Below are 18,950 nucleotides of genomic sequence, written 5' to 3'. Positions count from 1 at the left end.
AATACGTGTTGGTTAAATGAAGGAATAAATAAGTGAGCACTTATTAGATACCAGATTTCATGCTGAGAACTTCCCATCCACTGCCCATCTTATTTAACCTTTAGGACAACTGTGTATGGAAGGGGGCAGGACTTTTGTCCCTGTTTTTGAGTTTGGAAACAGACACACAAGGGGTAACTGACATGAAAGAGGTGAGGTCTGTCTGACCCCAGAGCTTCCTCCCATCGACCTGGGGCTCGAGCTTTTTTTCTCTGGTCTGGTCCCATTTTCACTTCTCTGTATGCTGGTGCACAGCTCACACTTGGCTGGGAGAGGAGAGATGGCCCTGGCAGACCCTCAACTTGTTACTGTTTCTTGTGCCACATCAGTCTCCAAACAAAGACAACTGCATCCCCAACTCCCATCAGGAAGGGCCCAGCTGTGCCAGAGCCCACCCCTCATTCCTCGTGCTGCATCTTTCTGAGACGGGGGCAAGGAGGGGAAGGAGGGAGACGGCCCTGATCTCTTGAGCTAGTGTTTGCAGCTGTTGACAGGTCCAGGGGGATTTTCCTTTCTAGCAATATTTTGTCTACTGCATATTTTACAGATTTCCTATGAAACACTTGTATAAACGTTCTCACAAAACACGTGGCACCCTGACCATGCCATCTCTGTAGCCTAAAGGATCTGGGAGATGTGGATTGACCAGCCAGAGGATCTGGGCCTTCTGGAGAGGCAGCTGGTGCTGATACACTCTGGCCAGAGGAGAAATGCAAGCCAGGAATCTCCAGAAAGTACCGGAACAGGTGGTGGAGGTGAAACTGGGCCTAAGAACCCAATGTCTGGATGCTGGGTTGTCTTCATTCACATGGGGCACACCATGGCCCTGAGATGTGGTTAATAACAATTCCCCTCCCTGTTTCAACTACTAGGAAAGTTACTTGTTCACCTATAAAATATGGATAATAGTATCTGCCCTGCAGACCATGGGGAGGATTAAATGCAAGCCTATGAGTAATGTTGACACAGTATAGCCATTCAGCAATTAGCCATTCAGCGATTGGCTGGTTATTATCCTATTACAGCCAAGGTACTTTCTAGTGCTGAGATTGTGGATGGTGGTTAAGAGCTCAGATGCCCACATCTGACTCCCTAGGCTCAGTTCCTGCCTGTGCCACTTGTTAGCTGTGTGATGTCAGGTAAATAACTTAACCTCTTTGAGCCTTGGCTTCTCATTGCATAAGCCAATGAATCCTATAGGTACAGAGTGAGGAAGACCCTTCTACAAGTCAAGACTGTTCAAAGGCAAAATGGACTGCTGTAGAAAGTAGCAAGCTGGCTGTCTGCTGGTGCAGGCTTTGGAGACAGACAGGCTTGAATCCCTATTGGCTGGGTGACATGAGGCAGTTGACCTGACCCTTGGAGAGATTGCATCATGCAGTGGCCAAGAACTGGATGCTAGAGCCATCATGCTGACGTTGCCACCTGCTAGCTGTGTGGCCTTGGGCAGTTGACTAACTTCTTTATGCCTTCCTTTCTACAGAAAGAAGTTAGTCCCCCTTTCTTTCTTTCTGTAAATAATAGCACCTATCTCGTAAAGCCGTGGTAAGTATTCAATTAAATGTGTTAATGTATTCAACATGCTTGGAACAGCGTCTGGTGCACAGCAAGCCACCTACTGTGTCTGCTGCTTATGGAGATAACTACATCCCTCCAGCAGAGCAGCCAAGAGGCTCAGAAACAATCCACATGGCATTCCCAGTGCAGGACCTAGCCATGCAGTCACTCGGTCCCTGGGAGCCATTACAGTTGTAATCCTTATTAACATGACCCCTGGGCCCTGGGCCCTGGACCTGGCATGTGTCTGTTGCTTATCTGAAATGGGGATGTGTGGAGAATTCCTCGGCTGGCCTCGGAGCAGCAGAGGAACTGGATCTTGTGTCTGCTGGGCGTCTGCTTAAGCTCTTCCCTCCTCCGCCTCCTCCCCCTCCCACTTGGATGTCATACATCTTGTCTGTGGTTAGCTGTACTCAGCAGCGGCTGCTGCGTGGTGATGGATGAGCCGTGATTGCTTCCTGTCTGGTACCCCGTGGGGCTGCCCTGGCATCCTTCCCTTGTTTCTACCAGTCCTGCTGTTCTCCTAACATGGGGTCACCGTATCTCTTCCTAGATGCTAGATTTAGTTAGGAATTTATTCAAATACGGATACATTTCTCCTATCTGATGAGTTTCTTATCTTGGACTCAGTTTTTATATCTGTGTAATGGGAACAAAATCTACTTTCTAGGATGGTGGTTGTGAGTTAAATCCAAAGCCAGATGATTGGCACACACTGGGTGCTCAATAATTGCATGCACCCTCCTTTCCCAGCTGGAAAAACTCTTTGCCAAGAGCCAGGGGATGACAAGGCTGTGTGTTCTGCAGACAGAACCGTGGGTGCGTCAACATAGTGCACGACATCAGTCACCGTGTAGTGCAAGCCCTTCTCCTCCCCTAATGGACAAACAGATGCCCCCCTTTTGCCCTTTGGTAAACTGAGGTCAAATAAATGTATGTGTTTTTCCAGAAAGATTGCAGTAAATTCCTGGTGTTTTCCCTTAGAGCAGCAGCTCTGATCAATCAGTAGGCTTCTGGTGAAATGGAACTCATGCTGTGTAAAGAGATAACCTTTTTCCTCTTCAGAAGTCTAGAATGTTCCACTTGCCTAGAGAGTAAAGGAAAATGATTGCCAATGGGTAGACAGTAAATGGACTTTAAGGAAGCAGTGTCTTTGTCATTAGACATTTTCATTTTTGTGTTTTCATGTTTTCAAAAAGGAAAATCAACCAGTGAACCAGACAAATTTAATCATATTTTTAACTCCTGAGAACTTATCCTTGTCCCTAGTTTAGAGCTACTTCTTACGCTGCTCCCGAAGGATTACCTGGGAATTCCATATTTATTGGGATGGAGAAGGTAACTCAGTCTGCATTTCTTTTACCAAGGAAATAATGCACCAGTTCTCATCACCCTCATTAATTGTCCTAAGACATCCAGAAAGAGAATCTGACCTTCCAGTTGGTTACCCTGGCGTATCAGTGAGGCTCACAGGAAGGAAATGCGTGCAAATTTGGAATGCACTCAGCTGCAAGTAAAGAAAACCTATATACAGTGGCTTAAACAAATAGAAGTATTTTTTGTTGTTGTTTTGTTCTTTTAATCTTGTGCTTCTCACCTAGGATTGGAATTACTGGCTTGATAATTCTTCCATTCTCCTAGACTGTCCCCCAAACATTGTTTCACATTCAAAGGGGGAAGAAGGGAAAATAAACTCACCACCCCATCCACCTATCTATTCCCTTACATCAAGGAAACCAAAAGCTTTTTTAAGCCATCCTTTCCTTCATCCGCAGCAGACTTTCGTTATTTGTCTCTGACACTGGGACCCGAGGAAGGGCTCCCTACCCAGGCTGGGATAAATGGTAACAAAACCCTGGGGTTGTTGAAGGCTGAGCAGAGTCTCTAAGATCCAGGAGGAGGAGGCTTGGGAAGCATGGAGACACATTGACTCCCAGTAGCACTGATCCTTTCTTGTACTCATATGTTTGGAGTCTGTTCCTGTCATCAGCCCTGCAGTGCCCTAAGGCAGGGACGAGGACGTCTCCCTCATCTACTTCTGTGACCTTAGAGCTGGCTCAATGCTTGGAACATATCTGGAGCTCAGTAAAGAATTGCATTTGAATAAATGAGTGAATGGAGAAATAAGCAGATCATTCTCCAAGATATGGGGATATCTTGGCCAAAAGGAAATGCAAAATGGCTTCTAATTATAGGCTAAGAGGAGCCATGGATGCTAACCCTATCTCCCTGCCAAGCAGGTGGACCCAGAGGGCCCTGGGAAGCCTGGCTGGAGGGGTATTTTGGAAGCCATTTGTTCTGACTTAACCAACTCAACTGTAAATTGCCCCTTGAGCCTCGTGAATGTGTGAGGCTTAGTGGTGGACCCAGAGGGAATTTGTGGGTTGTTTTGAGAAAGATTCCTTAAAGCAATTTGCCAAAGTTCTATATCTTTGAGTAGAATCTCCATCATTTCTGTGTTTGTGGTTCTCCCCTTGGGAAATTTGCAGAGATGTGACTCAATGGAGCAGCTTCCCTGAGCACCAGCCACCAGCCTCCAGAGATTTGCTCATCATCAAAGATAGATAGAACCTTCTGAGTCAACTCATCTTAAATTTTAAACTCATTAAAATGACACGCAATTCCCAGCCTGTCTCTCTGGCAGGCTGCCAAGCTTAAAGTAATTGATCGTCACCCCACAGCTGCCGCTGTCCTGGGTAGAGCTGTCTAAATATTGTGCTGCGCCTGCACCGGTTCCTGTACTTAGTGCTAGACAGACAGCTTGGTGCTGTTTCCAAAATAACCCCTTCCATGGTGCTTGTCAGACCTGGTGGTGCCTTTGAGGATAAACATTAAAAATACCTCCTCCCAAATCAGGAAAGATCTCATTTGTTCCCCTCACTGCTGATAGAGAAAGGCGTCTCAAACTGGTCCTGTGCTGAGACATTTATACCCTCAAATATGAGAAGAGGCCATTGTATATAGAACTGATGGGGTGGTGGAACTGCCAAATAATAATGTGATCATAGTAATAATGTGTGATAACAAAATTGCTTCATGGGCAGGGCTGGGTCTTCAGGGAGGTAAGTGAGGTGCTTTGGGTGCTAAATTTAAGAGAATACAGAACCTCCTTACCCTGGTCTCAGTGCTGTTGTGGGCTTAATCTTACCCAATTCTCAAAGCAGCCCTGTGACAAATATGTGCATTTTAAGGTATCCCATGCCACAGGTGCCCACGCTAAGACACACAGATTAAGAGACTTCTCCAAGCCATGGAGGTAGGCGGCAGTGCAGTCAGCATGGACCCAGCACATCAAAATTCAAAGTTAGTGCTCCTTCTGGAATTGTTAGAGGGACTGAAAGAGTTCAGTTCTCTTCCAACTTTTTATTTATTTATTAATTTTTGAGACGGAGTCTTGTTCTGTCACCCAGGCTGGCATGCAGTAGCGCAATCTCAGCTCACTGCAACCTCTGCCTCCCGGGTTCAAGCAATTCTCCTGCCTCAGCCTCCTGAATAGCTGGGGTTACAGGTGGATTCCAACATGCCCAGCTTATTTTTGTATTATTAGTAGAGCCAGGGTTTCACTATGTTGGCCAGGCTGGTCTCGAACTCCTGACCTCAGGTGACCTGCCTACCTTGGCTTCCCAAAGTACAGATGTGAACCACCATGCCTGGCCTTCTTCCAACTTTTTAAAAGTGAGGATTCATGAAGACTCTAAGATATTTTTGTAATATTGTATAAAAATTTTTTATTGTATGACTTAATTACTTTCATATAACTGAGTTTTCCTTTTTGGAATTTGCCTTTTTATGGAATTGTACCTGAAGCTCCATCAGATGACTTATGGGACATCTTTCTGATCTGTCCCGGCACACAATTTCCATTTCATTGACATCCTACTGACTTGGAGGTTTCATGTATATGTGCATGCCTTCCTAAATGAGGTTCCCTCTGCCTGTATCACCTTTTGGTCTGTCTGGCTAAATCTTACTGTACTTTCAAAAAGAATCTTTCCAAGAAAGCTTCTCTGTCTTCCTGAGTTAGATTAGGTATTGTACCTGTGTCCTGAACCCCCCAGCAGCAGGCACCTGCATCTATCACTTACCCCACTGTGTTAATACTGATGTACGTGTCTGGCTTCCTTGGACAAGGCTGTGAATTCATTGTAGACAGGGACAAGGCCTTGTTCATATTTCACCCCAGTACAGAACACCGTATTTGCAGAGCTGATGCTTAACAAACACACGGGAAAATGAAAACATAAGTGAGTGCGGAGCTGCCAGCCGCACCTGCGTCTTCTCCACCTCACACGCTGCGGGGTGGGTTGGGGTCTCGTGTGCTGTCATATTTCAGAGTGACGATGGGTCACACTTTCTCATCAGTCTCTGTTTCCTCTTACTTTCCTCAGATGTGCTCTGCCCTAGTGTTCGTGTAGAAGGAGATCGCTTTAAGCACACCAATGGAGGAACCAAGGAAATCACAGGTAAGGGAAAAACAGCAACCACACGTGCCTGCTTCCGTGTATGATTTGCCGGGCCTGAGCGCGACCCTAGTCAGTTCAGAGGTGGCCTCACTGAGCCTGTGTTTGTTCCCGTCTTTCACCAGAGTCCTGATAAAATGGTTTGAATCGTGCAGGTGGCAGCTCTCATCAAAGAACCATCCAACAGGAAAGAACATACATTCACATTTTCCATTTGGCAGGCTGTGGATATTCTATAGGAGTCACTCAATAATGCATGAGAATGAATGAGTTTGTAAAGGAGCTGGTGAATGAGTAAGCAAATGATTGGCAAAGTGAGCAAACGACTGAATAAATAAATGTGTTTTGGAGTGAAAACGAGAGTGAATCAGAGTTATAAATATATGAGTGAATCAATGGGTGAGAGAACAAAGAAACACGTGACTGCAAACCAGCAGCAGAAAGAAATACCGCAGAGTCTCGCCAAAGGCTGTCAGGCGTATGACAGATAGAAGGCTGTGAGCATGCGGGGACGGCCGAGGCTGCTCCCCATCATCCCAATCGATAACCTGAACATGGGGATCCAGGCCTTCCTGTGTCTGGGCACCCTGCTCAGCACTTTAAATACATATGGCAAAGAAGTGTTCTTCTATCCCAACTCCCAACCGGGAAGCCACTGCAGGACAGCAGCCCTGCTCTTCTTGCCAATGTCCCTGGGTTGGGTGTCCCTTCGCTCCATCCTGCATCATCTCGGGTCCAATTCTAAGCACTTCTGTGTCCCCCTCCTAGCAGGGAGCCTTGTGAGGTCAGGACGAGGTGTTTGGCAGGCACTGCTGAGACCCTGCTTGCATCCCAGGGACCGTGCCATGTCAGTGCGCTCTGCTGACTTAAAGATGTCAGCATCTGCATCTTGTGCCTAGGGGATTTTTCTGGAATAGTGGAAGGCTGCTCTGCCTATGTGCACAGTGGGGAAAATGTGCCAGGGAGTGAACATCCCTCAGGAGAAGCCCTCAACCAGTGACCCTTGGTACAGAAACACCCCAGCGTTACTGCTTCTTGAGTGGGAAGATTCCAAGGTCCACGTTTGACCCCATTTCCCAGAGTTTCCTAGGGGCAGTCGTCCGCCAGGGTAACTGGCCTCATGCCATACTCTATCAGCTGCTCTCTTTCCCTGACTCCTGCCCCTGCTCCCTGCTCAAGCACCTCCCAAATAAACTACCAGCACTTTCAGAGGCAACCAACAGAGACAGTGACATTCTTCAGGTGGGACACCTGGTGTGTAGCTGGTGCTGTCACTGTCAGCGTTTATTTGTCTAATACATGATATAAAGGTGACTTTCATCTTCTTCACTCTGTTAACTTAATTTCCTTGAAATAAGTATATTCATGTCTGAGCTACTAGGTTGGTGCAAAAATAATTGTGCAAAACTTTCATGGCAAAACTGCAATTACTTTTGTACCAACCCAATACGTTGCCCAAGGTGTGAAACTTCTGGGCAGTTTGACTTAAACGTTCCCGCTTGTTGCCTTGGTAATCCCCAGCGAGGCTCTGGCTCTCGGATAATCTATTTTCTATCCGCTGGAGTGTGAACGTGTCTGCCCAGCTCTTCCCTGAGACCTCTCTCATTGACATCTGTCTTCAAAGCAAATTCTTACCTTGCTGCATTGTCTACCTGTGGCTTTGGGAGCCGTGGGTCCTTCACAGCCACATTCCCCCAAGTAATTCATTATCTAACACACATATCCATAGAAGGGAATCATTATGACAGTAATGTGATTAACAATAGCAACAGTAATAACAAATGCCTCCTGAGCGTTTACTGTGTGCCCGTGGGTCTGCATGAATTTCCTCATCCACCCTCACAGCATATGAGACGCAGTCCTCTGTATTTTCTATGAGATGCACTGTTGCACATTTTACAGTTGGGAAAACTGAGGCACAGAGAGATTGAGCCGCTTGCCTGAGTTCGTGGTGAAATCAGGATTTGCGTTCAGATCACCATTCAGCAAAGTCCACGTTTGTCACTGTTTTGCCAGATCGAGCGGCCAATCTGGGAGCTTGGACTGTACAATATGCATTTCTATGTAACTGATTCAACAGAGTGAAGAAATGAAACTCATATGTGTCTTAAAAATCAGGCAAACTTCCCCGGACCACCAAAAGTGAGTCTCTTTTCCTGCCATAAGAAGGGGAAAATAGGCTGTATTGTAATGTAGATTCAGAACTCTTCCCCCGTAGACTGGCCACCCCCAGACAGGCAACCCAAGAGAGGGGACACAGCACTTTTCCTGTCATTGCAGCTACTTGGTGGCTGGAAGAGTTAAAAATACATATTGCACCTCCTTTGCTGCCATCAGGCCCATCCAGACCACTATTGCCTCTCCTCTGGAGTGTTGTAGCATCTCTGTAACCAGCACGTCAGTCTCCAGCATTGCCCTCTTCCCTCCGCTTCATGAAGTGATGTCTTTCTAAAACCTGGATTCCTTGGTTTCTAGAATCTAGCCCATGCTTCCTACTCTGCAGGAGAGGTTCTGCCTCTGTCCTAGCTTACTGATGAGTCTGTTGGAATGCTTGCTGGCCCCCGAAGATGCAGTGCTCCCCTTGGCTATGCTATTTCCTCTCTGTGGTGTGCCCATCCCCACCTCATTCTCACAGTGAACTCCTATTCATCCCCCAAAGCCAAACTCAACAGTCACCTCCAGGAAACTGCTTGAAGCCCCCCAGGGTGATTAGTGGCTCTTTTAACATTTTATTCTATTCCAAGAACTCCAATCTGAAGGCATTATAATTATTTGCTTCCCTGTCTACCTCCCCAGCAAGCATATGAGCTGTTTGAGAGCATGTTATTCTTGGGCATTATTCTATGTGTCTTAAGAATAGAAAACGGCCTGGTGCAGTGGCTCATACCTGTAATCCCAGCACTTTGGGAGGCCAAGACAGGTGGGTCACAAGGTCAATAGATCGAGACCATCCTGGCTAACATGGTGAAATCCTGTTTCTACTAAAAATACAAAAACTTAGCTGGGTGTGGTAGCAGGTGCCTGTAGTCCCAGGTACACAGGAGGCTGAGGTGGGAGAATCACTTGAACCTGGGAGGCGGAGGTTGCAGTGAGCAGAGATCACACCACTGCACTGCAGCCTGGGCAACAGAGCAAGACTCCATCTCAAAAAACAAAAAACAGTAGAGGACAGTACCTGGCACTTAGAAGGAATGAGACAAATGTTTGTTGAATGAGTGGATGGATTTATGAATGAATCAGTGAAGGTAAGAAGCAGTAATCAAAGGATGAAAACACCAATGGTTGGATGGGAGGTTGGATGGAGGGATGGACTAAAAGATGGATGGGAGAAGGAAGAAAGGAGAGGAGGGAGAAAGCAAGGGTGGAAGGAAGGAAGGCAGACGGACAAATGAACAAACGAATCTGCCTGCATCATCTGTAACTCAGAATGAATCTAAAGATTTTTTGGTCATTCTGTAGACTGAAGAATAGCAACTGTTTTCTACTTAAGAATAATTCTGGCTGGGCACGGTGGCTCCCGCCTGTAATCCTAGTGCTTTCGGAAGCCAAGGCAGGTGAATTGCTTGAACCCAGGAGTTCAAAACCAGCCTGGGAAACACAGTGAAACCCTGTCTCTACAAAAAATACACTTACAAAAATTAGCCAAGTATGGTGGTACATGCCCTATCTCTGTAAAAAATACACATGAAAAAAATTAGCCAAGGCTGAGGTGGGAAGATCACTTAAGCCCAGGAGGAAGAGGTTGCAGTGAGCTGAGATCATGCCATGGCACTCCAGCCTGAGGGACAGAGCAGGGCCCTATCTCAAATAAATAAATAAATAAATAAATAAATAAATAAATAAATAAATAAATAACTGATTCTTGCAGGGAAGATTCAGGAGAGAGAGAGAGAGAGTGTGTGTATGTGTATGCACGCACATGTGCACTTGCACATGAAAATATGGAACTTTGAACAGATTTCTTAGTCTATGACATATGTGGAGGATCCTTCCAAAGAGTCTGTTTGGTGACTGGGACCCTCTATTATGGACCCTCCCATGTCAGCCCACAGCCAGAGTCCTGAAGCCTCCCTGGAAAAGAAATCACAGTGCCAGCTGGACATCCTTCAGTCTGCAGAGCAGATATACCCTGTTTGTGCAGCTCTGAATGCACAGAGAACGTGCTTTATCTGCCGTCCCCTCTAATTATAACTGGCCCCAAAATCCTGCTCCAGCCATGCTCAGGCTGAATAGGGAGTTATGGAGAGATGGAGCCTCAGATTTGCCAGTTTAAAAGCCGTTGAGTAATAGGGACAGCTTTTGTATTCTGGAAAAAAGGCACTTGCCAAAAGCCTCACCTCCAGGCTTCCCATAAATGACTCTGGCTATTTTTAGGGTTTATCTGGGCTGGGTCTGTGAGCATGAGGATGAGAACAGACGCAATAGATTGGAGGCATAGGTCTTAGATGGCCCTGCTGCTAGCCAGCCAGCAAGCCTTGGGTCAATCTCTTGACATCTCTGAGCCTCAGCTTCCTCACCTGTGTAACAGTGGATCCTTCAGAATGTCTTCAACAGTCCCTCTCAGATCTGATAACCAAATATTCTGCAAATTCTAGCCAATAAAAGTGTTACACAACTTTTCTAGAAGTTCAGCTACTTGGTGCTTAAAGCGTGTGTTAGGCATGTGTGAGTCTCAAATTTGGCCACAGACATCCTGGATTTCTCTCTCTTTCCACTTGGGCCCCCCATCCAGATAATCACCAAGTCCTGCCCATGGCACCTTCTAAACAGCTCTCAGTTCAAGTGTTTCTTCCAACCCTCCCCCTCACCTGCCCTCATCTCACCTCCCCTCCTCTGCTGGTCTTCTTGTCCTCCATCCCCTGCCACCAAAATGACCTTGGAAAATAGAAACCAGATGGTTATTTCTCCCTCACTTTAAAGCCCTCAGTGGCTCCTCAGTGCCTGAAGAAAGAAACCCAAACTCCCTGATGTGGCCGACAGAGCCCAGCCTGACTTGTCCCAGCCTGCCCCATTCCCAGCCGGTGTGCCCTCACCATGGGTCCTGACATCCCACAGCAGCCCAGATTCCTGTTGATGATTGCAATCTCAGCAGCCCACTGAGCATCTAACATAGGAGGCCCTTAATAGCAGGCCATGAATTCCTTCAGTCTCTTCTTCTCTTTCCACAAACAACCCACAAACGCTCAAACACGAACAGCAAAAGCAGCAGGCATTTTAAGGATGGAGAAACAGATCAAATCATCCCTTTCCTCAAAGAGCTCTCCATCTACTGAAGGAGGCAGCCGCATAGACAGATAAGCTGCTGCCTGTATCTCGCCTAGACCCATCTAGACTCCGAGAGGAACTAAGGCAGCCTGGGGGGTTGGCAGAATTCCGTGCAGATTGACCTTTGCTGGATGAAGTGAGGAGCTCACAGTAGGCGCCTGGCACAGCAGGTGCAGCCAGTGACCTGGGCCATCACCATGTTCTCCTGACACCACGTGGTCCAGTGGCCTCCCTGGCTTCAGCGAGGTGTCCCGTCTATTTTGCATGAAACAATTGCTTTTTTATCTCAGAGTGCCTTGCATCGCAGCCCGCTTTCCTCGGGAACATTTTTGATTCTCCTTCCCAGCCCTTATTTATTTTGGGCAATTTATCTTTTCTTTTTTTTTGGTGCCCTTTGCTGCCACCCAGTTAATTCCTTCTTGTTCCGAGTTTTGCTGTGTTCAACTCTTTGTTTTTGCTCACTGAAACCAACCAAAGTGGAACCAGAAAGTAGAGCATAGACTTGCTTTTTGAAAACAAGTGTATTTCATATATTCTCTCCAATATGACTGCTGAGGGGAAAAGCAGACGAAGGTGTCAGTTTTTAGTGGCATTTGATGGTCTGTGGAGTAGAGGAAACGCTCGCTTTGCAGTTCCCAGCCCTTACCTTTCCTGGGGTGGGCACGTGTCCGACCTGGACAAGCTCTTGGGCTCTCCTCCCCCACCCTCATCCCTCAGTGAGTGTGTGGGGGCTGCTGAGGCCACCTGTGAGCCTCCTCTGAGTTAGAGCCCCCACTCCCCACGAGCCTCCAGGGACCCCACCTCCGTGGGATTCCTCAAGCGGCTGCACAGATGACAAATGGAGGTTTAAGAGGCTGAGGACTTGCCCCGAAGCCGTGGAGCTGCTGAGTCTGAGAACTGACGGGAACCCTGGTGTTGCCGACTGCATGCTCTCCTCCCTCCACGTCACGGCCTGCTTCCACTCCCTCAGTTAAACTGGCCGCTGATTTTCTCCAGCAGCGACCCCCTCCCCCAGCTCCCACCTCAGCAACTCTCAGGTGCTGTCTGAGCCCCTAAAGGTGACAACCTCGTAAGGCACACCCTCACCCCTGCATCACTGAGGAGGAGGCCACCAGGATGCCTCCTGCCTCTGGCCAGGGCTGGGCCAAGTTTTGAGCCTAGAATGGGCTGTCCTCAACACCTGTTCTCACTATTCCGCCTTCCTGTGAGACAACATCTGATCCTAAGCAGGCTTTCTGCTCTAAGCAGGCTGAGCTCCCCTCACCTTAGGCGCCAGTTTCTTGTAACCCTGGAGCTCCAGGGCCCTCCAGGTCTTTGTGGCCAAGCTCCCCATTCAGAGGCACCAGCCCCTCCCACTGCGGGGGCTGCACAGGGCCACAGTACAGGGGCTGCCCGGTGGGTTGTCAAAGGCCCCTTGTTATATGGGACTAAGTCAGTTTCAGCAGCTGCTTGTCACTGGGCCTGCTTGGGAGCCCAGAGCTGTGGGGACTCTTGAGGCTTCCGTCCCCAGGCAATGCTGAGACTGCAGCCTCTGGGGCATTGTTTCCCTGCTCAGGTGGGCTGGGGGCTGTGCCAACAGCAGTGCCTGTGGGTGGGGCAGATGAGGGAGAGGGATTCAGTGAATGTTTTCACTGGCATTCAGCAGGCATTCAGCGAATGTTTCACAGTTGACTGGCTTCACCCAACTTAGGATCTCTTGGGGATACTCCCCAGGACTCCCCTGCTGGGGATGGCAGCCACTCCCAGCCATGCACTCTGGAGGCCTGGTCCTTATAACGGGAGTGAGCGAGGTGGGGCCCTGGGGTGGTGGCAGAGCTATTGTCAGGGGACCAAGCTTCACTTGGCTCAACAGGTTCCCATTGTGATCCCCAGGCAGGGACAGTGGGGTTGACTGAGCAAGCGCTGGGTTCTGGCTTCCCCCCAGGTATTTAATCCCGTCATCGCCCTTGTGTCTCGTGACAGCCCTGCAGTAGATTATTCTCTCCATTTTTCCAGTTACAGAAACAGGCTCAACAAAAGCGGATAACTTCCTCAGTCTCCCACCTGGAACTCTGTGTGGGAGCAGAGTGCCTGGGGCTGCGTTAAACGTTGTAAATGCCCAGTGTGCATTGTACCTTTACCTGGGATTAACCCCATGCCTTTGAATAGGAACCACAGCTGTAATGTTAACTCACACCTCCTGGCATACTGAGCACAGGGATTCTTCACTGCATAAAATTGCACATTAAAATTAACTGTTATGCAAGAAATGCAATTTGACTGGGGCTCTTTCCAGCCATGGCAAAAATTGGAGAAAATATGATCAATAGTTTTTGGTGCTAAAAATGCAACAGATGATCAGATTGCACCCATTGTCCCAGTTTACAGATGGGGAGACTGATGTCCAGAAAGAAAGTGACTCAGCCAGGATCACAGGATGTTGGTGTCAGGGAGACCCACCCACCTCTCCATGCCACATGTTTATCTAGAGCTTGTGAGGGTTTAGGGGAGTGATCATGCTCTCACTCAGGGTGACGGATCCATTAGAGCATCCAGCATTTAGTGAGCACCTACTGTATTTCAGGCCTGTTTCTACACATTTTCTCATTTAAAACTCAGAGTGATTTTCCAAGACATGAATGTCTAATAGTAGAGCCAGAGTGTATTGACCCTGGCAGACAGGCAGACAGTGTGCTTTTTTTGCAACGGAGTCTCTCTCTCTCTCACCCAGGCTGGAGTGCTGTGGTGCAATCTTGGCTCACTGCAACCTCCACCTCCCAAGTCCAAGCAATTCTCCTGCCTCAGCCTCCCCAGTAGCTGGGATTACAGACACCCACCACCACGCCTGGCTAATTTTTGTATTTTTAGTAGAGACAGAGTTTCACCATGTTGGCCAGGCTGGTCTTGACCTCCTGACTTTGAGTGATCCACCTACCTTGGCCTCCCAAAGTGCTGGGATTATACACATGAGCTACTGTGCTCTGCCAACTGGTTATTCTTAATGTCCCATTTGATGCGTGAAGACTTGAGGTCCAGACAGGTTGAGTAAATTACCTGAGAGCTGACAGGGAGAGAAAGTTGAGAACAGGGATTTGCGTGTAAATTGTTATCATGGCCCTGACTTGTCTACTACCTTGTGCTATTGTTATCCCAATTTTATAAAACTGCAGGGGAAACAAGCTCAGAGAGGTTGGGCTCATGCTTGAGGCCACACAGCTCATTAGTGGGACTCACTCAGGAGTATCCGGCCCACGTGATGGGTGTACTCTCCTCCGCAGTCTCTCCCAGGGACCAAGGCTGCGTTACAGCTCAGAGTGAGGCCCTATGTTTAGTTTGACAAATCTGCACCACGTGCCAGGCCTGCGGGTCCCGAGGATGGGGAATAGGGTGGTGAACTCAGCAAGTCGGGCCCTGTCCTCAAGCAGCTGGCAGGTGAGGGAAGCTGGCCTCACTCAGCCTGTGCCCTGTGGCAGCCTCTCAGCTGGGTCAACACGTACACGACAGGGGACCTCGGTTGTAGGAGTGGGGGTGCCTGCTCCCTCTTACAAATCACCTATCTCCAGAGATGCTGAATCACTCACATTAGTGTGTATAAACAAGCACAGTTTGGAGGGGTGCTTTTTGCATCTGTAATAAAGCTTCTGAATGCTGTTCCCATCTTAAAGACCCAACATCATTTAACATGATATCATGAATTCCATTAAATAGCTGGTATATGACATGCAATTTAAAAATGACATAAAAGCAGTCATTTTCCGAGAACTTGACAACCACAAGATGGCACGGAGCTGGGAATGGTCCAATCCAGAAAGCACAGGGCTCCAATCCCAGAGCAACCTTGCCCTGCTCAGAACCCCTCCCAGGCCACCGCGGGCCAGAACAGGCCTCTGCCTTGTAGTTTTCTTCCAGAGCACCTTCCCTGACGCCTCAGCCCTGCTCCTCTCCAGTGCTGCCCTGCTCCCTGACCATGCCTGAAATCGTACTGCACGCTTACACTGCATTTCTTTATTTTCTGGGCTCCCCACCGGTTCCAGTTCTCCCGGAGCCAGGATTTTGTGTTGGTGCCTGCTGCAACCCTGGAGCTCACGGGGCTTGGCATATTGCAAACTCTCATAAAGATCTGCTGAATAAAAACATGACATCTATAAACAGAATTGAGCGTTAGAGGATGATACAATTGTGATGAGAAAGCAGTGAATATAAAAAGTGCTTTGTTGGTGATTTGCTGTATGTCAGGTACTGTACGAAGAACTCTGTATCATTTCATTTAAGTCTCATAGCAATGAGGTACATTCTAAAGCAATCACCTTTTTACAGATGAAAAAAAAAAAAAAACCAGTGCTCAGAGATATCAGGCAACCTGCCTGAGGCCACCCAGCAAAGACATGGTGGTTAGGATCACAACCCAGACCTCTCCAGTTCTAACACTCAAACTCTGCATCAGTGCTCCCCGCTTCCCTCCGCAACATTTCTTACACAATGCTTGGCATGTACTTGGCTTTCAAAAGCATGTACTGAAGGAATAGATCATCTTTTTGGGCAGAATTTAGTGGTAAAAGAGGCTAAGAGACATTCATCATGATGGTAGTCTGATAGGTTCATTTCCTGTTTTGTTTTCTTTTTTCAGTCTTGCCTTAGAATGTTGGGGACAGTAAGGAACTCTTCCTAAAGTCTCCTAGGTTAGGTGCCAATACCAAGAAGTATATAATTTCTGGGGGTGCACAGATGAGTTCGGTCTGCTGCCTGCCTTCAGCAGGCTTCCCTGTAACCTGCTGGGAGCTTTCCCCAGCGTCTGAGAGAGGCAGTTTCAGGCGAGTGTTGGGATGCACTGTCTTCAGACCCTTCTGAGAACCTGGTCTGCAAAAGGATCCGATTGTGGGGGAATGTGGACAAGCATGTGCTGGTGGTCGTGGGGAATAACTCGTGAAAAGACACTCACTATGTGAATTTGTCATCCTATGCTGAGTGTCGCATATTTAGGGTCTCATGCAGTTGCCACAGAGCCCTATCCCGTAGGCATCAGTGCTCTCCTTCCACAGTGAAGTATCCGAGACTCTTGTGGGTCATGTGACTTGCCCAGTGCCACATACACGTGGCTACTCAGGATCAAACGCCCATCCTCACCTTTGACCCTCACCCACGCCCAAAGCCCCTTCTTTTTCCATTTCTTTACATTGACAATGCATGTAAGGGCCTCTCTTAGAAGAAAATTATCTGAACTAAGGAAAAACAAAGCAAAGCAGAATCCTTTCAAATAATGCAGTATCATGAAGACAGTGTATTCCTCTCTGACGTTTCTCTGATGAAACTCAAGAGCTGCCAAACTATTACCCCAGCAAAGTCCAAATGCAAGACAAAAATGCGGCTGCAGGAAGGAAAGCCCTCCGTGGTCGTTTGCCTACAGAGCCAGCCTGCATGCGCGAAGTGCACACATCTAGGCTTTGTGAACATCAAGGCCCTGCGGCTCTCACATAGCCAGGACACCTTCCGTGTGTCTCATGCTTAAGCACCTGCACACACATTTTCTTGAGAAAGCCAGTGTCTGTATTCTCCTGCACCTTTTTCGTGGAGTTGAAGCTGAAGCTGTATATCTCATTACTCAGGTGCTTATGTTTTCTCCCTGAATATGCACTTGAACAATGCCCTCCTCTTCTGTTCTCCTGGGGCAGGATGGGCAGGCTGCCTTTGCAGAGAGTGGATGTGATTTTCCTTTGTCTTTTAGACTCTTCCTTCTCCAAACTTACTCCCAGCTTTTCTCTTTGAACAGGTTTTGACCTGATGGATTTGTTCAGTGTGAAGGAAATCTTGGGGAAGAGAGAGAACGGAGCGCACAGTTCCTATGTACGGATGGGATCTTTCCCTGTGGTGCAGAGTACTGAGTGAGTGGCCACTTCTCCTTCCAGACGTGCCCAGGGTGCCTGGGGAAAGGGCAAGAAAGGGGCGCAGCAGCCTCAGTTTTATACTTGGCATTGAGCTGGGCTTTAATCGACTCACTGCCTGTTAAGGTTGTCCCATGATGAAGCAGATGAACAACTGGACCAGGGAATTGAACCTGTTTTTGTAGCCAATTTATTATCATTGACTTCATTGATTCTTTGGTCTTTCTACACCCATCTCTCCTTACACATTTGGCGTTAATCATTCATTCATTCATACATGTGTTCTCCTGTCCATTCACGAAATAACAAACAGGTATGGTTTAGTAGTTTATAGCACCTACTAAGGACCTGACACTGCATTCGTGGTAGACGTGGGTTCGCCGGAATCATGGAGTGGCTTTGGCCAGTTAAGACTGAGTATCAGTGTTGACTGGTACCTGACTTTACACATTACTCGATACCCTTGAGCCTCAGTTTTCTCTCCAAAGCAAATGTTCCTGCCTTGCAACATTATTGAGAGGATATGATGAAAAGATTTGTCCAGTTCCTGACACTTATTGGGTCTCCAGTCAAAGGCTAAAGATGATACTAAAATCAATGCTCTATTCTTCTTATGACAGGCAGGCAGTTCTTTTGAAAACAAAAATGATATTGTTACAGGAAAGGAGTCCCAATCCGGATCTCAAGAGAGGGTTCTTGGATCTTGTGTAAGAAAGAATTCAGGGCGAGTCCGCAGTGCAAAGTGAAAGCAAGTTTATTAAGAGAGTAAAGGAATAAAAGCATGGCTACTGCAGGGACAGAGCACCCCGAGGGCTGCTGGCTGCCCATTTCTATGGTTATCTCTTGATGATATGCTAAACAAGGGGTGGATTATTCATGCCTCCCTGTTTTAGACCATATAGGGTAGCTTCCTGATGTTGCCATGGCATCTGTAAGCTGTCATGGCGCTGGGGGGAGTGCGGCAGTGAGGACGGCCAGACCACTCTCATGGCCATTCTGGTTTTGGTGGGTTTTGGCCGGCTCCTTTACTGCAACCTCTTTATCAGCAAGGTCTGTATGACCTGTATCTGTGCTGACTACCTGTCTCATCCTGTGACTTAGAACGCCTTAACCGTCTGGGAATACAGCCCAGTAGGTTTGAGCCTCATTTTCCCCAACTCCTGTTTCAGATGGAGTAGTTCTGGTTCACACGCATCTGACAATATCATGTCACGTGACCTCTCTTCCATCTTTAAACTGTTAATATTTAATTGCTTCCCCTGTTCTTAGTAAACTAAAAGGCCAGGAAGAGGAAGGCCCATGAGACCCGGCCCTGTCCTGTCTTTGTGGTCTCCTGGCTCATCCTCCAGGCCTCCCTGTCTGCCTCCTGTCTCTGTTCTAGGTTCTGCCGATCACCTTCCTCCCACCGGGAGGCCTTACATGTTCTTCCTCTACCTGAGACACCTGCCCTGCTCGTCCTTCAAAACATGCTCACCCATTATGCTTGAATCCCCAAAGTCAGCCCTTCCCCTTACCTACCCTCCTCACAATCTGTACTTCCGCACAAAATGTGGTAAAGTTGAAGTTACCTGCTCAATTGTGCAATAGTCTTTTCTCCCCTGCTCAAAGAGAAGTCCTAGAAAGGAACTGAGTCTTGTTTTCTCCTACAGTCTTGGCACCTAAGTCCTGCTCGGAGTAGGAAATGAGGAAATATTTGCTGAATGAATGAGTGGACAGCCCGTAAGGAGTGGAATGCTCTTTCAGGTGCTAGTCTGGCAAAGACGGGCTTTGA

General features: G+C 47.8%; 1 protein-coding gene across 1 annotated transcript in view; it reads left to right on the top strand.

The window, feature by feature from the left end:
- COL22A1 (collagen type XXII alpha 1 chain) overlaps nucleotides 1-18,950 on the top strand; it is a 287,201-nt gene that overhangs the window by 31,579 nt on the left and 236,672 nt on the right. The window contains exons 3-4 of the mRNA XM_064384626.1: nucleotides 5,985-6,059; nucleotides 17,068-17,179. Coding sequence (XP_064240696.1) covers nucleotides 5,985-6,059; nucleotides 17,068-17,179 — 187 coding nt within the window. The remainder of the gene's footprint in view (nucleotides 1-5,984; nucleotides 6,060-17,067; nucleotides 17,180-18,950) is intronic.

Source organism: Aotus nancymaae, unplaced genomic scaffold (genome assembly GCF_030222135.1).
Source record: "Aotus nancymaae isolate 86718 unplaced genomic scaffold, 86718_ANA_hifiasm-v0.15.2.pri h1tg000036l, whole genome shotgun sequence".
NCBI classification, from domain to species: Eukaryota; Metazoa; Chordata; class Mammalia; order Primates; family Aotidae; genus Aotus; species Aotus nancymaae.
Note: the sequence above shows the minus strand (reverse complement) of the source record. Positions and strands in the feature narration are given on the sequence as shown.